The 21,272-nt window shown below is 47.7% G+C and overlaps 1 protein-coding gene across 9 annotated transcripts in view; it reads left to right on the top strand.

The window, feature by feature from the left end:
- LOC120396423 (organic solute transporter subunit alpha-like) overlaps positions 1-19,790 on the top strand; it is a 77,665-nt gene extending 57,875 nt beyond the window's left edge. For 7 of the 9 annotated variants that reach the window (XM_039521313.1, XM_039521303.1, XM_039521294.1 and 4 more), the window contains 7 exons: positions 2,426-2,577; positions 2,702-2,775; positions 5,219-5,377; positions 9,085-9,196; positions 12,259-12,405; positions 16,518-16,623; positions 18,132-19,790. In XM_039521313.1, coding sequence (XP_039377247.1) covers positions 2,470-2,577; positions 2,702-2,775; positions 5,219-5,377; positions 9,085-9,196; positions 12,259-12,405; positions 16,518-16,623; positions 18,132-18,319 — 894 coding nt within the window. In that variant the 5' untranslated portion in view covers positions 2,426-2,469 and the 3' untranslated portion in view covers positions 18,320-19,790. Of the gene's footprint in view, positions 1-1,592; positions 1,611-2,147; positions 2,301-2,425; positions 2,578-2,701; positions 2,776-5,218; positions 5,378-9,084; positions 9,197-12,258; positions 12,406-16,517; positions 16,624-18,131 lie in introns of those variants that run through there. The other 2 variants (XM_039521323.1, XM_039521286.1) reach the window with 2 other exon arrangements.
- Positions 19,791-21,272: the final 1,482 nt, after the last annotated feature.

The following is a 21,272-nucleotide window of genomic DNA, read 5'->3' on the forward strand; positions in this document are numbered from 1 at the left end:
AATACTGACACCATTTTCCACAGGCGGTGGTGATTTTAGCTGATGTCTCATTCCTGAAGGTCTCAAAGGCTGCTGCTGGTGTCCCAAAGCCGCCCAGCCTGTACGCTGCTAGCCTGTGTACTGCAATGGGGTTTGCTGAAGTTATGGCTGAGTGGTGTGGGAGTGTCCTACTGTGGAGAAGAAATAAAGCAGCCCTCCCTAAAAACCATGGGCAGAGGATTGCAGAATAACTCCATGAAAGTTTCATCAAGATCTTTCAGGAGGATTTAAGGGACATCCCTGTTTGTCCATAAACAAACTGCTCTGCATGCCATCCTCCCCACACTTAACCCCTGCCTAACTGTAAAGGGGACTGAAAAGCAGAGTTGTGTCACTGCCTCTTCTAGCACAAGTAAATTGATGAAAAGTCAAAAGAAGTGTCCTGCTACTCTGGGAGGCCGTGCCTGTCATTGAAAACTTATCTACACGCTTACCTGAGGTTCCTTCCCCTGTATCGTGCTTGCCCTTGCTCTACTGGTGGGACTGGCTAGACTGCAGTGGAGTTAAAAATGGATCCTGGCTCACTGCGCAGCTGGATCCCCCGTCACCTGTCCCCCATACTCCTCCTCCTCCTTGTCCTCTTCCACCAGCTCCTCCTCCTCCCTGCTGTTCATGGAAGGGGCTTATGATTCGGGCTTCTTGGAGGTATCCACAGTGCTGTGGGGTGTGGTAGTGGGGTCTCTGCCGAGGATAGCATGCAGCTCTTTGTAAAAGTGGCAGGTCTGAGGTTTGGCACCAGATCGCTGGCCTCTCTGGTCTTCTTGTATACTGGCCACAGCTTGTTGGCTTTCACGTGGCCCTGCTGCTGGTCCCTGGTGTAGCCCTTCTCCTGCATCACCCCAGCAATCTGCTCGTATATGTCGGCGTTTCTATGGCTGGATTGGATCTGTGCCTTCACAGCCTCTTTTCCCACAGACCAACAGATCCAATATCTCCCGTCTATGGCAGGCAGGGGCGCATCTGGAGCGTGCAGCCAGCGGGGTCAGCTGGGCAGTTGCACACGGCAATGGAGAGCTGCTGGGTGTGCTCGCCAAGCTGGACAATCAGGAAAAGGAATTTTAAAAATGTGTGGGGTTTTAAAGGGAGAGGAGGGCTTTTGGGCTCTGTGACCCCTGGGCAGTGGAACTGTCACTGTGGGTTATTGTGGGACAGCTGCTGGAGGGTCGACACAAGTAATGCAGTATCTACACTTACCCTGTATTGACCTAAATACATTCACTGTGACTCTACGCTGCTCAGGGAGGTGGTGTTACTATCTCAGCATAGTGGTGGGAGACACATGAGTGTAGACACATGCACAACTAGGTTGACGTAAAGTGCCTTTTTGTTGACCTAACCAAGTAGTATAGACCGGGCCTTACACTGAGCCAGAGGTAAATATTAATGTCAATACCCGGTGCCAAGAAGGAGAAACACAATGATAATTTAACCTGGTCAGAAAGAGGCAGTTGTATCCCAGCCCCTGGGAATCTATGATTAATGCATTTCTTGTGCAGATAAAACTCCCACACAGACCCATGGGAATTTTGAATGCCCAAGGCATGCAGGAATAGCCCCTTAAACTCATTAAGGTAAGGAACTAATACTGAATAAACACGGCTTTGCTTATGGGCCAGCTGGAGTGAGTAAATCTCCTAGAATATTTGATGTTATTTATTTAGATTCATACAAGAGTACTTGTCCTAGAACCTTGTCCCAACATGCGTTTCTGATCCTTCCTTCATGAGAACCAGCATGGATTAATCCTCAAGGAATGTCTCTATTGCAGGCATGTCAAAGTCTGTGTTCAGGAATCTTAAGGGGATTTTTGCAGATATCACACAAAAACAGAGATACATTCTTTCTACTGTGATAAACTCAGGACAAACGGCTGTGGAGGGAGACGGGGTGGGTAAAAAGCAGTTCTGGAAGGTTAGAAGGCCCTCCTCCCTTTCAAACTTGGGCTGGGTGACTACAGGTCAATCAGGTTCAGCTGAGAAGGGGTTACCAGAGATCAGTCAGGATCAGCTGAGAGGGAGTTACAGCTGATTCCAACTAAGGGCTGCCTGAGATTTTTTTTTAACTCTTCCCCTGGTGGAGGGAAGGGGAGAAGAGAAGGACAGGGCTGTCCTTAGGATGTATGGGGCCCTAAACACTACACTTTACTGCTGGAGCTACCTGTGTATGCACTAAAATGAATATGAAGCCTGAGGCCCAGATCCTGCAAAGACTTGCTCATGAGCTTAACCTGACGCACTGCGAGGCATCCCATTGAAGTCAATGTAAGTGCGTCAAGTTAAGAAAGCCTTTGCAGGAGTGGGACCTCAAACTTCTTTCTGAGGCACTTTCTTACGTTGAACATGTTACACTCCTAAAATAAAATGTGTCTTTTTTTTCTTTTTTGCAGGCCTTGATCTAACAGGTATATTTCTCTTTGCCATCTTGACTGTAATGACACTAATAGCCAACCTGGTGTTTGTAGAGGAAGTGTTCTATATCTACAGGAAAACCCCCTCCTCTAAAAGGACGATTTTTATTTGGATAAATGCAGCAGCTCCGGTAAGAGGGGGGAGAAAGAAATTCAACTGAATATCGAAAAGACCCTTTCTCTAAAGATGCTGTAGTTAATGCACAAACCTCTTTTTATCTCTGCCCCTCTGACCCCTCCTGTCTTTCTGTCTAGGTGATAGCTACTACATCATGCATCGGGATGTGGATTCCTCGCTCAACAATGTTTACAGATTTCACTGCAGCAGTGTATGTATTCTTGTTTCTCTGAACCCTGAATTTCCCACCTTTAAACAGCCTCTAGCACTAGGTAAACATAGTCATTTTGTAAATTTAATAATGGATTTTTAGTTTGAGATGAAATCTCTTGGCAGCTGTTTTAGTGGGGAGGGAGGAAAATAAAAAAACGAATTCCCAGTACTACAGCCCCCTTAGTGTGGGAACTGCAGAATGAAAGAAAATAATTGATCCCTTTGATTGGCAGCAGCGTTGAAGTAGTAGAGTCTCTCAATGCCAGGTAGAATGAGACTCTGACCTATGACTTTTCACTGTGCTTTTATTAATGATGCACTGTATGGGCCTTTTATTAATGATGGCAAGTGAACCTTCAATGCGTATATCAGTGAGAAAATGTTCCATACATGTCCTGATAAAAGCTTTGTGTGAGGGTTTGACAGCTCTGACATGTAAAGGGGAGGATGAAGAATTGTGGTCTCTGCTTCCTAGAGGTAATGGTGCAACCCTCTAATTTTAAGGCAGAGGCTGAAAGGTTGAAGGCTACAATGTGGGATTTTCAAAGCTGTCTAAGTGATTTAGGAGCACAAGTTCCATTGGAAAGTCAATGGGACTTGTGCTCCTAAATCACATAAATGTTTTTGCAAATCTCCCCTTTAACTCCTCGTGACTTCTGGCTGCATTAACTAAGAGGCTGAGATGGAATAAAACAAGATGGAGCAATGCTAATTAGTTAAGTTGTTTTTATTTGGATGGTAAATGCAAATTCTTACTGGCTTAATCTGTGTCTGAGATAAAACCATGTAAGTCTCTGTCATATTATTAGATTCCCAACTTTGTCTAACTGTAGAAGTATGCGTGATGCTAAAAATACATATAAAAAGAAAACAAAATCATAAGAATGGCGATACTTGGTGTGATGAAGTGGGAATGTTCTTAATGTTTTTTCTGAATACTGTGTGGGTGCCTCAGTTTCCCCTATGCATTTCTTAATATCTAGGTGGTGGGATAAGGGTAAGAAGACCAGTGTGATGCTCAGGGCTGGCTCCAGCGTTTTTGCCGCCCCAAGCGGTGGGGGAAAAAAAAAAGCCGTGATCGGCGGCACTTCGGCGGCAGCTCTCCTGCCGCTGCTTCATTCTTCAGTGGCAATTCGGCGGAAGGTCCTTCCCTCCGAGAGGGACTGAGGGACCCGCTGCCAAATTGCCGCCGCCGAGCCAGACATGCCGCCCCTTTCCGTTGGCCGCCCCAAGCACCTGCTTGTTGAGCTGGTGCCTGGAGCCGGCCCTGGTGATGCTGTCTGCACAGAGAATGACCGACACCCTGTCTCCTGGCAACTGATGGCCTGGGCCCCTCCCCTGCAAGTGCCAACTGCAGGTGTTGGAGAACAAAGAGATCAGGTGGCCTCCTGGCCTGGGGAAGAGACAAAGGCCAGGGGATGGGCTGGAGGGGGTTTCAGTTTGGAGCTGGCTGGGGAAATGGAGGGAGACCCAAGGCTGGGGTCTAGGCTCCCTGCCCCCCAAGATGGACCTGACTGAGGGGGTCCTGTTGTCTGTACCTACAAGTTCTGTTTTGGTCTGTGTTCCTGTCGTCTAATAAACCTTCTGTTTTACTGGCTGGCTGAGAGTCACGGTGAATCTCAGGAAGTGGGGGGGTGCAAGGCCCTGACTCCCCCACACTCTGTGACATGGGTCAGAGCAAAGGTCCATCTAGCCCAGTATCCTGTCTTCTGACAGTGGCCGATGCCAGGTGCCCCAGAGGGAATGAAGAGAACAGGTAATCATCAAGTGATCCATCCCCTGATACTCATTCCCAGCTTCTGGCAACAGAGACTAGAGACAGCATCCCTGCCCATCAAATCAAATGCCAATCATAGGCTAGCATAGTCTAATGCAGTGCTTCTCAAAACTGGTCCGCTGCTTGTTCAGGGAAAGCCCTGGCGGGCCGGGCTGAGCCGGTTTGTTTACCTGCCGCGTCCACAGGTTCGGCCGATCACGGCTCCCACTGGCCGTGGTTCGCCGCTCCAGGCCAATGGGGGCTGCAGGAAGCAACGTTGGGAGCCGTGATCGGCTGAACCTGTGGATGTGGCAGGTAAACAAACCAGCCCGCCCCGCCAGGGGCTTTCCCTGAACAAGCGGCGGACCAGCTTTGAGAACCACTGGTCTAATGGATAGAGCACTAGGGTGGTAGCCAGGAGCTCCTGCATTCTGATGCTGACTCTCCCATCTACATGCTACGTGGTCTTAGTTAGTTGCTCTATGTCTCGATTTCCTTCTCTGTAAAATGAAATTAATGCTTAACTCAGCCTGCCCTTATAAAGTAATGTTTCTGTGCAGTTAGCGCTAAATATTACTATTAATGACGTTAGGAAATGTCAGCACTGTAAATTCCTGTAGTGGGATGGTTTACAAAGAGCACATGCACTTTGTGTATGTTTAACCTGATATTTTTTCTCTTGTAGTTTTTTTGCCATTGTGATCCACAAGTTCATGCTGATGATGATTAAAGAGTGTGGAGGTCAAAAGTTATTTCTCAGGAGATTTGCAAATGATCGTTTCAAGATCAGCACAGGTCCCTGCTGTTGCTGTTGCCTTTGCCTCCCTTACGTACACATCACTCGGTGAGTTTCGCTTTAGAACTCCCCAGCTAGAGTACTGGTGTCAGAAACCAGCAACTTAGCAGAGCCACACATACAATACTGGGTCTTCCCGCTCCAGAGAAAACTTGCACCCGGCACATTTTGAATGCGTCACCGCTGTATCTCATGCTGGCTATTTTAAGGTGTATTATCATGGGGCCACATCAACATTTATTCTTTCAGCTTGCCCCATATGGCTATCCTCCACTGTTTTGGGGTGCAAGGGCTTGGAGTTGGGGACCAGACAATCTCTGTAGCATCATTCTTGGTCAACCCAGTGGACATTCAGCCTTTCAGTGAAAGTGAGGCTGTTGCTGGAGTCGTGCTGCCAGTGGGTGGAAGGATGGCTGTCTTTGTAGGATGGCTCCTACCCAGAGGTGAAAGTAAGCCAGTCTGGTCCGGTCCGGCATGCCAGCAAGAGCCAGTACATCATGCCAGACTGGACCGGCTTCCGCAGCGGTGATTTAAAGGGCCCAGGGCTCCAGCCACCGCGGGAAGCCCCGGGCCTTTTGAAATGCTGCCGGAGCTCCAGCAGCTGGGCTCCCGCAGTGATTTAAAGGGCCCGGAGCTCCGCGGCGGCTGGAGTGCTGGGCCCTTTAATTCACCCCTGAGCCCCGGGGCTCCCAGCCGCCTCTGCAGCTGATAGCTCCGGGTGATATAAATCTCAAAAGCCCCGCCTCTTCCGGTTGAGGCCACGCCCCCGCTCAGGACTCCTGTGTACCGGTAAGTCCTTTAAGTTACTTTCACCCCTGCTCCTAGCTCTGTAGACCTATGTTGGGCTCCTTCTCATCGGTACCTAGGGTTGGGAGGCCTTGCCTTCTATCTACTCTTGAGCTCTCTAAGCTTCTTCCTGTACAGAGGATGACTTCTTGAAAATGTCATCCTCCTCTGGCCCCTCCTGCAGGTGTCTCTTGTTTGGCTGAACTTCCTTTTTTTTTTTTTAATAACAAATAAGGATGATAGATAAGACAGGCTAGTGCAGATAAGAGTGATAAGGGTCAGGAACAGAGGAAGGTACAGTAACAGGTTTCTATCAGCAACAATTGCTCTGTTGTCACACAATTCTCCAAATGCTTGAAAGGGCAAATACACTAATCGGGTGACCTGTCTCAGCCCATTTCACACTTGTTTGTACCGTTTATAGTTCTGTAATTATTTGCGGGAGTAAAATTACCACTGTAATGATGTAATTATGGCTGTATTAATTGAGCAATTATAATAAATCAAGGTTCATTAATATATCACATTACACATTAAATGGCAGCTGGCTGGCTACGGAGCCTTCATTAGGTAGTGTGTCTGACAGGCCAAGGGCACAACAGCGAAGACCGAAATAACCAGAGAGAGCGAGAGCTGGGAAATAGATGAGGAATAATCAAGTTAACAAAGGAAAGGGGAGCAGGAGCTGGACCCAGGGGTGGCTACAGGCACCAGCGCTCCAAGCCACGGGGGGGCGCTCTGCCAGTCGCTGCGAGGGCGGCAGGCAGTTGCCTTTGGCGGCTTGCCTACGGAGGGTCCACTGGTCCCGCGGCTTCGGCGGACCTCCCGCAGGCTGCCGCTGAATTCACAGGACTGGGGACCTTCCGCAGGCAAGCTGCTGAAGGCAGCCTGCCTGCCGTGCTTGGGGCGGCAAAATGCCTAGAGCCTCCCCTGGCTGGACCTTGCCCAGTGTGCACTTAGATAGTTCAGGTATACCAGCTTTCATGTATCTGAGTGGCAAGTGTCTTCCCCTTCAGTGATGAGCTGCCAAAATATTAACAACCGGTTCCCTCCTCCTCACCCCATGAGGGGGTCGTGCCCTCCACCACCCCCCGGGACTCCAGCCTCACCCCCCAGGATTCCTGCCCCATCCAACCTCCCACGTTCCTTGACACCCCACCCCCAGGACCCCTGCCCCATCCACTCCCCTTCCCTGTCCCCTAACTGCCCCCTGCTGCCCCATCCAACCCCTCCTCTTATTCCTGATGGCCTCCCGGGACCCCTGCCCCATTCAACCACCCCTTCTCTCTGTCCCGACTGCCCCTGGAACTCCTGCCCCTGACTGCCTTCCACCGCCCCATCCAACCCCTGGTCCTTCCTGACTGCCCCCCCAGGACCCTTGCCCCCATACAATTTCCCTGCCCTCTAACCGCCCCGAGTCCTGACCCTAATCTACCCCCCGCCCTCTATCCAACACTCCCTCCCTGTTCCCTGCCCCTCTAACCGCACTGCCTGGAGATGGGGGCTGCGCCACCCAGAGTTGAGGCTGGGAGCCGCTGGCGCCGGGCCGGAGTTGGGGGCCGGGCCAGAGCCGCTGGCCAGCCCGAAATTGGGGGCCGGCCCGCAGTCGGGGCCGGGGGCCAGCCCAGAGCTGGGGGCTGGAGTCGGGGGCTGGCCCGGAGTCGAGGCCGGCCCGGAGCCACTGGCCAGGCCAGAGTTGGGGGCCGGGGGCCGGCCTGGAGCCGTGCCACCCGGCCGGAGTCAGGGCCGGGGCCAGGGGCCGGCCCAGAGCCGTGCCGCCCGGCCGGAGTCGAGGTCGGGGGCCGGCCCAGAGCCGCGCTGCCCAGCCGGAGTTGGGGCCGGGGCCGGAGACGCGCAGCACCTAGAGCCCTCCTTGTGCCCCCCACCCCAGCTCACCTGCAGGAAGCTGCTGCTTCCTTCTCAGCCCTCCCAGGCTTCCTGCGCTAACAGCTGATTGGCGGGAAGCCTGGAGGGGGAGCCTTCAGAGGAGGAGGCGGCAGAGGCAGAGCTGGAGCCAGGTGAGCTGGGGCCGGGGGCAGGGCAGGGCAGGGAGCTGCTGGAGCTTTTGTTAAATTTAAAAGCCCTTTACAACCGGTTCTAAAAGGGTTTCTAAATTTAACAACCGGTTCTCGCAAATCGGTGGGAACCGGCTCCAGCTCACCACTGTTCCCCTTCCCTCCCCCCCGCCCTTTTCTTATGGTATTTTTAAAACAGCATTAAAATCTGAAGGATGTTTTTTGGGTCTGTGATTATGACTCACTGAAGAGAGGGAAGCGTGCACCAGCTGTCCTGCTGGGGCTAGGTAGTGTAGTGATCGAAGGTGGATGATTTCCTCTAACCTAGGAGGAAAAGTGGATGGCTGTTGAAGAATGTTCATGGAGGAATACTCCGGAAAATGCTGCTCCTCTCTCCTGATCCTGCAAAACCCCTGCTTTCCTGGACTACCGCAAGATTGGGGGTTCGCTAATCAGGAAGACCATATGTGACATTGTTTTTCTAGACAAGGATTAAAGATCGATGGTAACTTGCCATTAAGTTTAATGCTGGTAGTGAAGCACCAACTTGCCCACTGTAGCAGAAGGTTGGGATAGTATAGCTGCAGCGGAGAAGCTAATGGCATATTTCAGGTGCTAGCTATTTTGCCATTGGCTCCCCAGTAGACCCTAATACATCACCTTTTGCACAGCTCCATTAGTTATTTAACTGCTGCTGCAGAACCAGCAATGGAGCAAAAAACATTATTTTGCGGCTGTTCTGCCAAGTCCATGTCTACATCTTTCAATATGCTGTGAAAAAGTAGAGAATTCTAGACAAGCTATTTAGGTTCTAGATGATGTTCCTTGCCAGATTTCACCCATGTACAGTATATATGGAAAATGTGGGGCCTCTACCATTAAACAATATCTAGTGAAGTTTTGTTAAGCTTATTACCAAGGTATTGAGCAGTGGTGGTTTTTTTGACTTGTCAGACGAACCCTGTTTCTGCTGAAGTTGGGGACCTTTCAACTTGCTTTTCTTCGACCTGTGTTAATGTTTCTGTCAATAGTGCTTTGGACCAATGGAAACTACAACCTTTCTGATGTAAGTAAATATTCTAATCAGCCATTGCTCACCAAGCTCGTACACTTTGGCTTGACAATTAGTATCTAAAAGGCCAGGTTTATGTACCAACCAGCATCCTATAAACAGCAGACCCAAGTCATCATTCCGCTGCATATTGTGCTGTCATTTATACTTGTGTGAACTCAGTGTAAAGTAGCATTGTACATTCACTTTGCGTGGCTGCCGGTTGTCATGCAACAGGATAACGCTCACAACAGGTTCAAGTTTAGCTGAAGGAGTGTCCAGCTTTATTCTAAGAGCGCAGTACCTAGCAGGTGAGGAGCCAGGGACTATGGCATTGTGCTGAGTACTATTCAGCTGGCGTGGATGGCCTCGGGTGGGCAATGACCAATATGGGGCAAGCTATACTAATTCAATTACAAACTCTGAACAGGCTCTTTGAGTTCCTTACAATAATAATTACCAGTACATAAGATGCAAGACCACAGAGAATGGGCTCAGTGTGTTTAAACAAATGTGTTGAACCAAGAATCAGGACCATTTAGACAGCACTAGCACTGTCACAGAATTTACTTAAATGGTAGTGTCCACATTAACCATGCCCCAAACAAGGCTTCTCAAACTTTTTTGTAGTGCGGCCCACTGCTTGAGGTAGACATCATCTCACAGCTAGGTGAAAAATACAATCTCTCTCTTAGAAAGTTCTGCACATTCGAATGAGTTTTCCATTCCATTGTATTTTGCGATGATCAGATTTTTCATGTTCTCATTTTTCAGTTTTGGCAAAATCCCATCACGTGGTTCATCTGATCACTTCAAGTTGGCAATAGAAGATCTCCAAGCCCCTCAAATATATTCTGACGACTAACCAAGTGGCTATTATGTATTTATCTTATATAGCACTTAGGGTATGTCTACACAACCCACAGTGGCAAGCTTCCGAGCCTAGGTCAACAGACTTGGCCTTGAGGAGCTTGCACTACCGTGCTAAAAGTAGCCGTGTAGATGTTGCAGCTCCGGTTGGAGTTCAGGCTCTAAAGCCTAGGGAGAGGGGTGGGCTTCAGAGCCCAAGCTCCAGCTAGAGTCACAACTCAAAAGCACTGTCTACACAGTTCTTTTTGGCATGGTAGCACAAGCCCAGGTCTGTGTAGACTTGCAGCTCTGGGCTGCCACTTGCTGTGTAGACGTACCTTTAGCAGCCATAACCAAGATCAGGGCCCCAGGTGCTGGGTACTGTACAAACACATAGTGAGAGATGGTCCCTGCCTGGGAGAGTTCACAGTCTAAACAGACAGGGCAGACCAGAGGTAGGAAGGCAAACTGAGGCATACTAAGCAGAAATTACTTGTTCAAGGTCACAGAGCATGTCAATGGCAGAACCAGGAATAGAACCCCGGTTTCCTACCTCACACTCCAGCCCTACCCACTAGACAATGCTGCCCCTCAAGGACTATTTTTTTTTCATAAAACATTTCCACTGAAAAATTTTCAAAAAAATGGAAAATTACAAAAAAAGTATTTGTGAAACATTCTATTTTTGTAAAAAGTTCAGATTTCTAAGGGATTTAGTTTGAAAAATGCCAGCCAGCTCCACTTGTGGATTCAAAATCATCATCATCAGACAACCACCTTCCCTTTACTCCTCTTCCCTTTAATCCTCCTCTGATTCCATTCACACATTTCTGTGGCACCCATCGTGCAACTCACTCCGCATAGGCCACTGCCTGCTTCTCCTTCCCACTGTCTGGTGGCACCCTGGAGGATTACCCTATCTGTGGTAAGATCCCCCTGGCCTTCCTTGAACGAAGGAACTGATTTGAATGTTCTCTGTAAAAACACCAAGCCGAGAAGCAAATGAATAAAGGTAAATCTGAATTGCCTGTTGTATTGGCTCTGTCCTGTAAACCTGAATGGATTGGTAAAATACCAAAAGGCTAGAAATCTCTGGACAATTACACCATTGCTAAAGCCAGTGGACTCAGCATGTTCTCTCCCATTCACAAAAACCAAAAAGACTGTTTGCAAGCCAAATTTTTACTGCTTTCCACTGTAGCAAAAATGCAATTATTTGTAGATGAAAACTCCAGCAAAGGAGGTACCTGGGAAAAGTTTTGCAAACAGGACTATCCCAAAGGGTCCCCTGCAAACTTCAAAATAAGGAGCCTCTCAAAATATGTTAAAAGGATGGCCACTGTAAGCCGTACTTCACTTGATGGGCTCCCTGGTCACAGGATCAGTAGGTGCTGAGTACTGGCCTGGAATCTAAATGGCTACATCTACTGAAAAGTTTGCACCTCAAAAATGACATGATGCACGAGTCAGAGTGGTAATAAAAAAGCCTTTTGTTTTATTTTACAGCAATAGAAATATAACTTAAAATATCTTGTCAAGTATCAGGGAGTAGCCGTGTTAGTCTGTATCCACAAAAACAACAAGGAGTCCTGTGGCACCTTAAAGACTAACAGACTTATTTGGGCATAAGCTTTCGTGGGTAAAAAACCCACTTCATCAGACGAATGGAGTGAAAATTACAGATGCAGGCATTATTATACTGACACATGAGGCTCTCTGTATCTGCAATTTTCACTCCATGCATCTGAAGAAGTGAGGGTTTTTTTACCCATGAAAGCTTATGCCCAAATAAATCTGTTAGTCTTTAAGGTGCCACCGGACTCCTTGGTTTTTTTGTAAAATATCTTTGAGGCTGCTGACAATTTGTCTTTCAGAAGAAGCTTTTGGTGAGTCATTCTGGGCTTGATCCTGCAACATGCTGAGCACCTGCAATTCCCTTTGGTGTTGTTGGGAGGGGGACGGTGCTCAGGTCCTGGAAGAATTTAGCTTTTCGTCACCTTCCCAGGTCCTACCAGTTTTGCAGGTCACTGGCTGCTTGTTGAACAAGTACTGCATTCTGTATTATATCCCTTCTGTTGGCAGTGTCCTCAGAGCAGTTTCCAGTGCTAATCCCAGTAGCCTCTGCTGTTGATTTCAGCTTTCATAAAAATAGAAACAAACATTTTATTTTTTGCATGTTTTCACAGTTGCCAAGTCTTATCCATATGCCTGTTCAACTTGCTTTTTAGTTAACTCCTAATGGAGCTGCAATATGGATTAACTGCTTCGTTGGTGTCCTTACAATCATTGCTCTTTGGCCAATTGGAATCATGTTTCAACAAGTTCGAGTTCTTCTTAACTGTAAGAAGATCGTCCCTAAGTTTGCACTTTATGAGGTGAGAATCTTCACATTTCAGTTCAGAATTTGCATTGCTGTTGATATAGAATAACCCAAGTCCTGGGCAGAATTTGGTAGAGCTTATTGCTTCTCAGTTCAAAGACTGTAATTTAAAACTTACTGTACAAAGGCACACCCTTTGATTGGTTAAAGATGTAGTTTCTCTTTGAAGTGGTGTTCTTATTCATTCTCAGCTTGTATTAACTTGCATCTGGTGTTTATATAATGCTGGAGAATTGAGAAATGTTTATAATCCATTCTTCCTTGGGCTCTGGGGAAAAAATAGCACATAGCTGAACTTTCTTTTCTCCGCATAAAGGAAGCCTCATATAGTAGATGGTGTATCCTGTAATACAATGTTAAAATTCTAGTGTGTACTTTAACAGATGGGAAGGGTTCTGGAACTAGGGGAGTAAGGGGGGGGGGTCTTCTTGTTTCTTGTTGCAACATGCTGCTGTTTCTGTGATGTTAGTTATTTTTCTTGGCCAGTCTACAAATGAGAATAAGACAATAATAAAAATATTGGTAGGAAACCACTAAATAATAGAGTGGGGCCGATTTAGTTCTACCCTTTTTCCATATTAAAGAAACCCATGAAAGATACCGCCATCTTCAGGAAAGGACTGAGGCAGGATCCTTTTATTTGGGCCCTGCCATCTGTGGGCATCCCTAGGAGGTGGTGCTGTAAGGCCTTGTCTGTGTTAGGTTTTAGCCATCGGCGAAAAACCTTAGTGTAAATGCAATGGCCAGAACTGTAAACCATGACTCACACCTGGGCAGCTTAGCTCACTAAGTTGCCCTAGTGCAAGTCACACTAAGTTGTAACTTTAGTGCCCTCATGGCCAAGATGGAGTCTGCTCTGTAGACAGCTCTGGCCAAGAAAAGGCGCATGCAGGAACGCAGCAGGGAAAGTCCGCCCCCAGGGGTACATCGTTCCACTCCCCCCCCCGCCCCGATGTGAACACATGCACACCGGAATAGTACAATGAATACAGGAGAGGGAAATATTGATTTACAGAGAGATGAATGGAGAACAACAACAAGAGGGAAGATAGGGCAGTGGTAAAACAGGGTTACACCTACCACGAGGCGCCACAGGCCCAGCGGTACCACAGTCTGAAAGAGCAGACACTGAGCACTACGTCTGCACTCAGAGTTCAGGAGTCCTGGGCAGAGTTCCAGTCGGGCAGTGAGTCTTGGGTGCTCCTGGTCATCTTGGGCACCAGTGAACTTTCCCCAACAAACCCCTCCAGTGCCCTCTCCTGTCACTCTTTGCAAACCCAGACAGAGTGGCAACCTCCCCACTTAGCTAGCTACCGCCTCTCTCCTTATTCCCAATGTAAAGTCACAAGACCCAGTACTCACCGCGCCATACAGCTCTGGGCAACAGTGATCCTGAGTCCAGCTCCTGTTTCTCAGGTGATTCCACCCTGGCACAGGGCTCCTCCTGGCTCCTGTCCTGGGGTGTTGTGTCCCCGATCGGCCGCTCTGTCCCTCCCAGGCTTTAGGCTGCTTCACTGTGTGAGGTCCCGCTTGCTGCAGCCCTTCTGTCTGGAGCTACAGACACACATACACCCTGTCGTTTCCCTTCTCTCCATGCCCACTCCCTCAAAACAGAACTTCCTCTTCCTGGAACAATCAGCACTTCCTCCCCTCAGGACAAAGATTTAAAAAGGGCCATTCTCTCTAAACCCCAAAGGGGTTACGCACTAGTACATTGTGTCTACACTAGGGGTATACACTCAGTGTAGAGAAGGCTTAGGCCAGTGTATAGCAGGCTGCATAGTCTCTCTGGCCACATGCTGTCAATGAGGAGGTGCAGCCTGTGTGCATGAGGTACTCACAAGTAGTCAGTACATGACCTGAAGGAACAGGTAGGAGGCAGGCAGCAGCTGGATGCCATCCAGCAACACGTCAGATATTGCTGTTTGTCTGGCAGGGTGGAGATGGCAGTTTTTTTGGGATCTGGGACCAGTACAGTTTTAAATTCACTCTGGTATTTAGGATTTGCGCCATCTAACACAGTACAAAAGCAGCACGTAGTTTTCACTGGATCTTGCTCTCAGGTGTAGATCTATGTCTGATAGTTTTAAGGCTAGTTCTCCCAACCCTATTTAACTGAAGTCAGCCTGTACCTTTCCATCAACACAGAATTAAACACAGTTTCAAGCGAGTGAGTCACTGATACTCCATATGTATCCTGTAAATATTTTGGATGCCCACCAAGATATATGACTAGGGCCAGCACAGACGAAGAGGTGTTGCACCTCTCTCTATTCTGAGATCACATACATTTGTTTGTTTTTAAACATTACTTCATCGGGTGATTCATCCGGATGACCTGGACCTGAAATCTGGTCTGCATGATCACAGCTGGCCTTCGCATTACGTCCAGTAGTCAGACTTACTACCACAAAGAGTCCCATTAAACTCAAGGCACTACTCACAGAAGTGAATATTACACCTCATATGATGTGCTTCAGGCCCTTAGATTACAAAAGCCTTAGGATGGGAACTATGTCTTTCTCTGTGTCCTGCACACTGTCAGCACTAAACTAGTAAAGACAATAATAACTGAGGTGAATGAGAACATTTTTGTCTTTGTATTTTTATGGGAAATGTATTCATGAGGGAGTTCAGATCATTTTAACCTATGCAATGGATTTTATAATGTTATTTTGAACCACTGGTTTTCTTTCCCTCCTCCACACTTATCAGTTCCCAAGAAAGCAGTTGAACGCTATTCTGTTCTCACTGGCCTTAAAGAATTTCTTGATTTTTACATCTGTTTACTGATTACTTTGTGGGCAGGGCTGAGAACATGCTAAGACAGTGAATGCTCAGCACTAAATGTATGCAAAGCTCAGTTTTCCTGGCTGATTTAAAAAATGATCTGGTCACACACCAACTAGAGACATGGGTTCAGAAAGAACTCCTTAGTGCGACGCTGACTAGTACAGGGGGAGAGTTCTCAGGTCAGGAACAGTTCAGGAAAAGTTCAAGGGAGCAGGCCGTGTTTCTACCCTGCTTTAAGAAGAATTTATACACAAAAGGCCAGATTTACAAGGGTATTTAGGTGCATGAAGATGCAGATAGGCACCTAATGGGATTTTCAGAAGCACCTAAGCAGGCCAGGTGCCTACAATGGCTTCAATGGGAGTTAGGCACCAAGGCCCAGATTTTAAACGTGTTGCCTATTGACTATCAATGGGATTTAGACTTGTGTGTGTCTAAATCCCTTTTGAAAATGAGCTAGGCTCCTAAATCAATTAGATTTTTGCAACATTGAGCACAGCAGTGCCTAAATACCTTTAAAAATCTGGGCCCTAATCTGTTTAGGCATGTCTGTGAATCCCACTAGGCACCTATCTGCACCTTTATGCACGTATACAACTTTGTAAAGTTGGTCCACAGAATTTAGTCCAAATTTACTCCCTTCCCAACATATTGGCTTTATTGGTTACTCAAACAACAACAACAACGCACACACACCACCCCGCTCTTTCTTCCCCTAGCTTGGCTTTCCTAGAGTTCCACTGCAAAGACATCTGTCCTAGAATCTAGTTTCTTCTGCACCAAAAGCCACTTCCCTTCTAACTAGGGGATGGTTTAAAAGTCACCCCTGCCACAGTGAGTTAGCAGGAATCAGTCAGCATGTGTGTGTGTGTGTGTGTGTGTGTGTTTTCCAACACCTCATACTAGAGTAGTGCAACAGAAGAATCTTGCCCCCTTGTTACAGGTGGGTACAAATTAATAATTACAGTGCTGGTAAGACTCCATTTTTCTTATGTTTTATTCTGATATGAAGCAGTAAATATTGATTGATACCCCAAATGGAAGCCTCACAGACATTGCACCTTTGGACCGAAGAGCTGGGGTCAAGCCTTTTTTACAGCTAGGAAGTTTGCTTTAATTTTCAAGCTGTGCACCATATCGCCTCCACCAAAAGATTTATTCTGCAGGGGAGGCAGGGGAAGGAGATGAGGAGAGGAGAGAAACAAGGTGGAAGAGGATTTTTATATTCTTCATGAAAGCAAGATCACAGTGCTAAAATACAACCCTTCTGTAGTACTGAAGTATCAATCTCCTTTTCTTTGTTTCTCCTCACAGTTTGTCCTCATTCTGAGCCAACTCCAGGCAGCCATCATCAATATCCTGGCTCTGCGAGGAGTTATTCCCTGTGCACCACCTCTGGCTTCTTTAGCAAGAGGAGCATGTAGGTTCTTTTGGAAGGCGGTAGAATGGGGAAGGGTTATTTTTTTTTAAATGTATAAAGGCCTGGAAATCGGTGTTGCCAACACTCTCGATTTTAATGTGTGCCTTGTGACATTTTGGCATTTCCCTTAAACATCTGTTTCCTGGCATCTTGCAGTTAAGTGAGCATTTTAGTTTTCCCAGAAAAACCTTTCTATCTCTCCTGGTTACAGAGATAAGTGATAATGACTCAGAAACCAGATGTCAAAGAAAAAAAAATCCAACACATATTAGGATTAAAAATCATGAGATTTAAAAAAAAACCGTTCTCATGTTTTTTTGGGGCCCATCTTATGATTTTTGAATACTTGAGGTTGGCAGTACTGTACGTTTTGAAAAATGACTCGTGATTTTGAGTGTCTAACTTGAGATGTGTTAAAGGGTCTGCTCTCATAAAGTACTGAACATCGAGCCTTTGAAAATTAGGCCCCTTCAAAGGTTTCTGAAGTTGGACACCCACAAATCTACTGGAGGTAAAGTAGATGCTTCCTACAGTGATGGAAAAGGATTTTCTATTGCTGTCGGTCATCTACCTGCCTCAGTGGTGATAGCTAGGTCGATGGAAGAATTGTTCCATCAACAAGGCCGCATCTATATCAGGGGCTAAGTTGGCACAGCTAGGGCGCTTGGGGCTGTGGATTTTTCACATCCCTGAGCTCCATAGCTATGTCAATCTAAGTGTAAACCAGGCTTTAGACCTTCACTCCCATCTCCCAGCACTGTAACCCTGAACTAGGTCTCCCAGCTGCAACTCACTCAGAAATGGGAGGCAGTAGCACCAGTCTCATCCTTGGAAGGAGCCAAGAACAAGGAACCTTCCCCCCACCCTCCCCAAGCCAACACTTGCTAGGGACGGGGGAGGCCTGGGCATCCAGGAGATGTGCTGATTCAACCCATCCCAAGGCAACTTTTGCCTATAGAGCATCTGTGGATCTTTAGCAGCTTAGCCTGCAAATCCTGGCTACCCTCTGCAGGGGTGAATCCCACCTGGGCTACAACAGCCACTTGCTGGCTTAGGAGGAAGCTGCTTCCCTTGGCATAGGTGCTGACTCCCTGAGTGCTCCAGGGCTAAAGCATCCTTGGGGAAAAAATAGTGGGTGCTCAGCACCCACCAGCCACACCCAGTGGCGCCACTGATCAGCAGTTTGGCGGCCGTGGAGAGGCTCTCAGGGGAGGGCGGATAGCAGCAGGTGGGTGGGGGCCCCCAGGGGAGGGGTTGAAGCGAGGGCGGGAAGAGGCAGAGCGAGGGCAGAGCCTCAGGGAGAGGGCGGAGCGGGGATGGCAAGAGGCAGAGCAAGGGTGGGGCCTCAAGGGAAGGGGTGGAGTGGGGGCAGGGCCTTGGGGCAGAGCAGGGGTGGAGCACCCCCAGGGAAAAATAAGTCAGTGCCTATGCCCTTTGGGCAAATGGGGATGAGTTAAACCTACGGTTCTCTTCTTCCCCAGTTCTGACATGATTTCTTTTTTTGCCAGATATGAACCAACAGCTCCTCATAATGGAAATGTTTCTGATAACACTGATCTCAAGGGTGGTGTATAGGAAAAGATATGATGATCTGGAACTTCCAGAGTGCACTGACCAGGAAACTAGCGACAACAAACAGAACGCCAAGATCAACCTAAATGGCAAAGTTATTGAAGATGGAACCCAAAATGTTTAGAAGATGGATGGATGTGCTGTCTTCTGAGAGCTGGGACAATACTTGTAGCCCAACTCGGCTTGCCCACGGCAAGATCCTGACTAATGTATATGCTTTACTTGAGGAGATGTCCATTGCAACTTCTATATCCTTATACTGCAAATAGCAGATATCCGAGCTGGAACAGCTTCTGGTATAAATTCATGTGAGCTGGACAGAAAGGACCAAAAAGTGGGAGGATAAACCTCCTTATTTTCCAGAGATACATACACAGAGTGAAAGATTTCAGTCTCTTTATAATTTCATGCAGTTGTCAGTTTGGGTCCCATCAGCTTGTTTGAACCCTGCAGTGTAATTGTGAATTGATATAATACAGTATTGCACACATTATGGTGTTTATACAATGTGGCAACACTGGAGACTCACTCTCTTTTTTGTTTATTCCTCATTTCATGTAGCCACCTCTGTGTTTGGAGCTCTCTCCCTGGTCCAACACCTCCACCACCCTTTATTCAAATCCCTCCTCAACTCTCACTCTTCTCACCAAGCCCGCAACAGCTAACATACCTCAGTAAATATATCCTCTCAAACCCCAACACATCCTGCATGCACTATCCACCTCAATAGATGATAAGCTCTTTGGGTGAGGGCTGTCACTTTTTCCTGTCTTTTTTTATACCCGTGATTCTCAGTCTTTCAGACTACTGTACCCCTTTCAGGAGTCTGATTTGTCTTGCATACCCCAAGTTTCATCTCACTTAAAATTATTTGCTTACAATATTGGACATAAAAATACAGAAGTGTCACAGCACACTATTACTGAAAAATTGCTCACTTTCTCATCTGTCTGCATGAAATTCTAGTTTGGATTGACCTTGCTATTGCTTTTTATGTAGCCAGTTGTAAAGCTAGGCAAATACCTAGATGATTTGATGTACCCCTCGCACGACCTCTGGGGTATGCGTGTCCCTGGTTGAGAACCACTGTTTAATACCAGTAAGCACACAGTAACCATTCATGACTATTTAATAATAGCTACCAATAGTCCTCCCTATGGGAGGCAGTGTGATCCAATGGATCAAGCATGGGACTGGGAGGCAGGCAAGGTGGGTTATGTTCTGTGCTCTGCCACTGACCTGCGGTGCCTTAGTGTCCCCATCTGTAAAATGGGGATAATGATACTTAACTATCTTTGTGAAGAGCTTTGAGATAATGTATACAATTTTTCTATAAAGCTAAGTATTTTTATTAAAAGGAATCATTTTCAAAGAATTGCTCCCCTCCACCCCGCAATCCTGAGCCATCCTGAAGCCCACTACGGACAGGGGTTCTCAAACTTTTTTTTGCTGTGCACCCCCTTTGAAAATATTTCAAGCTCTGACGTCCCTCCCTCCATACCACGCCATGCTTATTTCTGCACTGCTGCTTACTTCAGAGCTGGGCACCTTGCCAGCAGATGCCACTCTCGTGACCCACCGCAATAGTCTTTTGGGTCGGGACCCCCAGTTTAAGAAACACTGCACTAAGACTTAGACTGGTTTTAGACTTGTTGGTCCAAATACTGCCATCATTGACACCCATTGGTTAGCTTCATTTCGATGAATTTCCATCTATTGTAAGGGGTCCCTGGAAATCCAGTGTTCTTGGAGGAGGCTAATTGCTCCATTTTGGTTCAATATAACTTCTGACACCATGTAATGTTTAGTAAGCTGCCAGGAGTTGAGTGTGTCATGAGACACCAGCATTCAGTTCCTTCTCAGTTTCTTCTGGCTTCTCTAGTTCACACTGGGCATGGATGCTTTGGCCATATGTACACAAGGAAAATGTATCTGTTTTAAATACATGATATCAGATATGACTTAGCTTCTAGATTCTCCCTCTAAAGTTAATCATGACCAGCTTACACCTTTTAAACACGATTGTACTTGTCCATGCTATGTACCAAAGCATGTTTAACATCTTGTTATTTAACGCATTTTCTAACATGATGTATTTTCCAAGTGTAGACAAGGCCATAGATACTTAACCACAGCAATTAGCACAGTTACTCCCATAGTTGTAATCTAATACCTATTCACTGTGACAGACCCAGACCAGTGGGGTACAGGAGTCTGGTCCTATTTGGTATCCAGGAAGTGGGCGGGCAAAGCCTGCCCACTACTAAAGGACCTCCCCCCAGCCTAAGGGGGGGATCCACAGGTCTGTGATACCAACTAATTACGGGGGACAATAAATGAAAAAAACAGGATCGGGAGTGAAGTCAGAGGGCTAAACGAATGGAACCTGATGGGGACACCGAGCAGAGAACCCCGGACAACGCCCACTGCTCGGAGTCAGTGAGAGGAACTCTGCCCGGATGCGTGAATGGACAGAGGAGCGGAAATAGGCCCCACAGTCACAGGAAATCCCGTCGGCCAACCTCCTCTCCCTGGTTTTGTAGATGGCTAGTTTGGCCAGAGCCAAGAGGAGGTTGACAAGGAGATCCCACGACTTTGTGGGGTCACGGATGGGGAGTGCATAGATGAACAGGTGAGGGGAAAAGTGCAACCAAAAACGCAAGAGGAGAGCCAAGAGGAGCCGGAACAGGGGCTGCAACCTGGCGCACTCTAAATAAACATGCGCCAGGGTCTCCTTCATGCCGCAAAAGGGGCAGGTGTCGGGGACAAGGGTAAACTGCTCACGGCCCCGTGAAGGAGCCGCCAGCTGACATCCCCCGCGGGCCTCGGGACCAGGGCAGAATACAGGCTGGCCCACCGGGGCTCCTCACCCTCGAGAGGTGGCAGGAGGTCCCGCCATTTTGTATCGGGGCGGGATGCGAGGGTGAGGTAGTGAAGAGTGTGGAGTATGAGCGTGTACAGATGTTTTCTTGGCGCGATCTGGAATAGAACCAGCTGCAAACCGGGCAGCCGGCTCACAGTGAAAGGGCGAGGGGGTCGATTGGGTCCACGGGACAGGGGCCCAATAAAAAGGTCCA

The sequence above is a fragment of the Mauremys reevesii genome, linkage group 1 (genome assembly GCF_016161935.1).
Source record: "Mauremys reevesii isolate NIE-2019 linkage group 1, ASM1616193v1, whole genome shotgun sequence".
Taxonomy (NCBI): domain Eukaryota; kingdom Metazoa; phylum Chordata; order Testudines; family Geoemydidae; genus Mauremys; species Mauremys reevesii.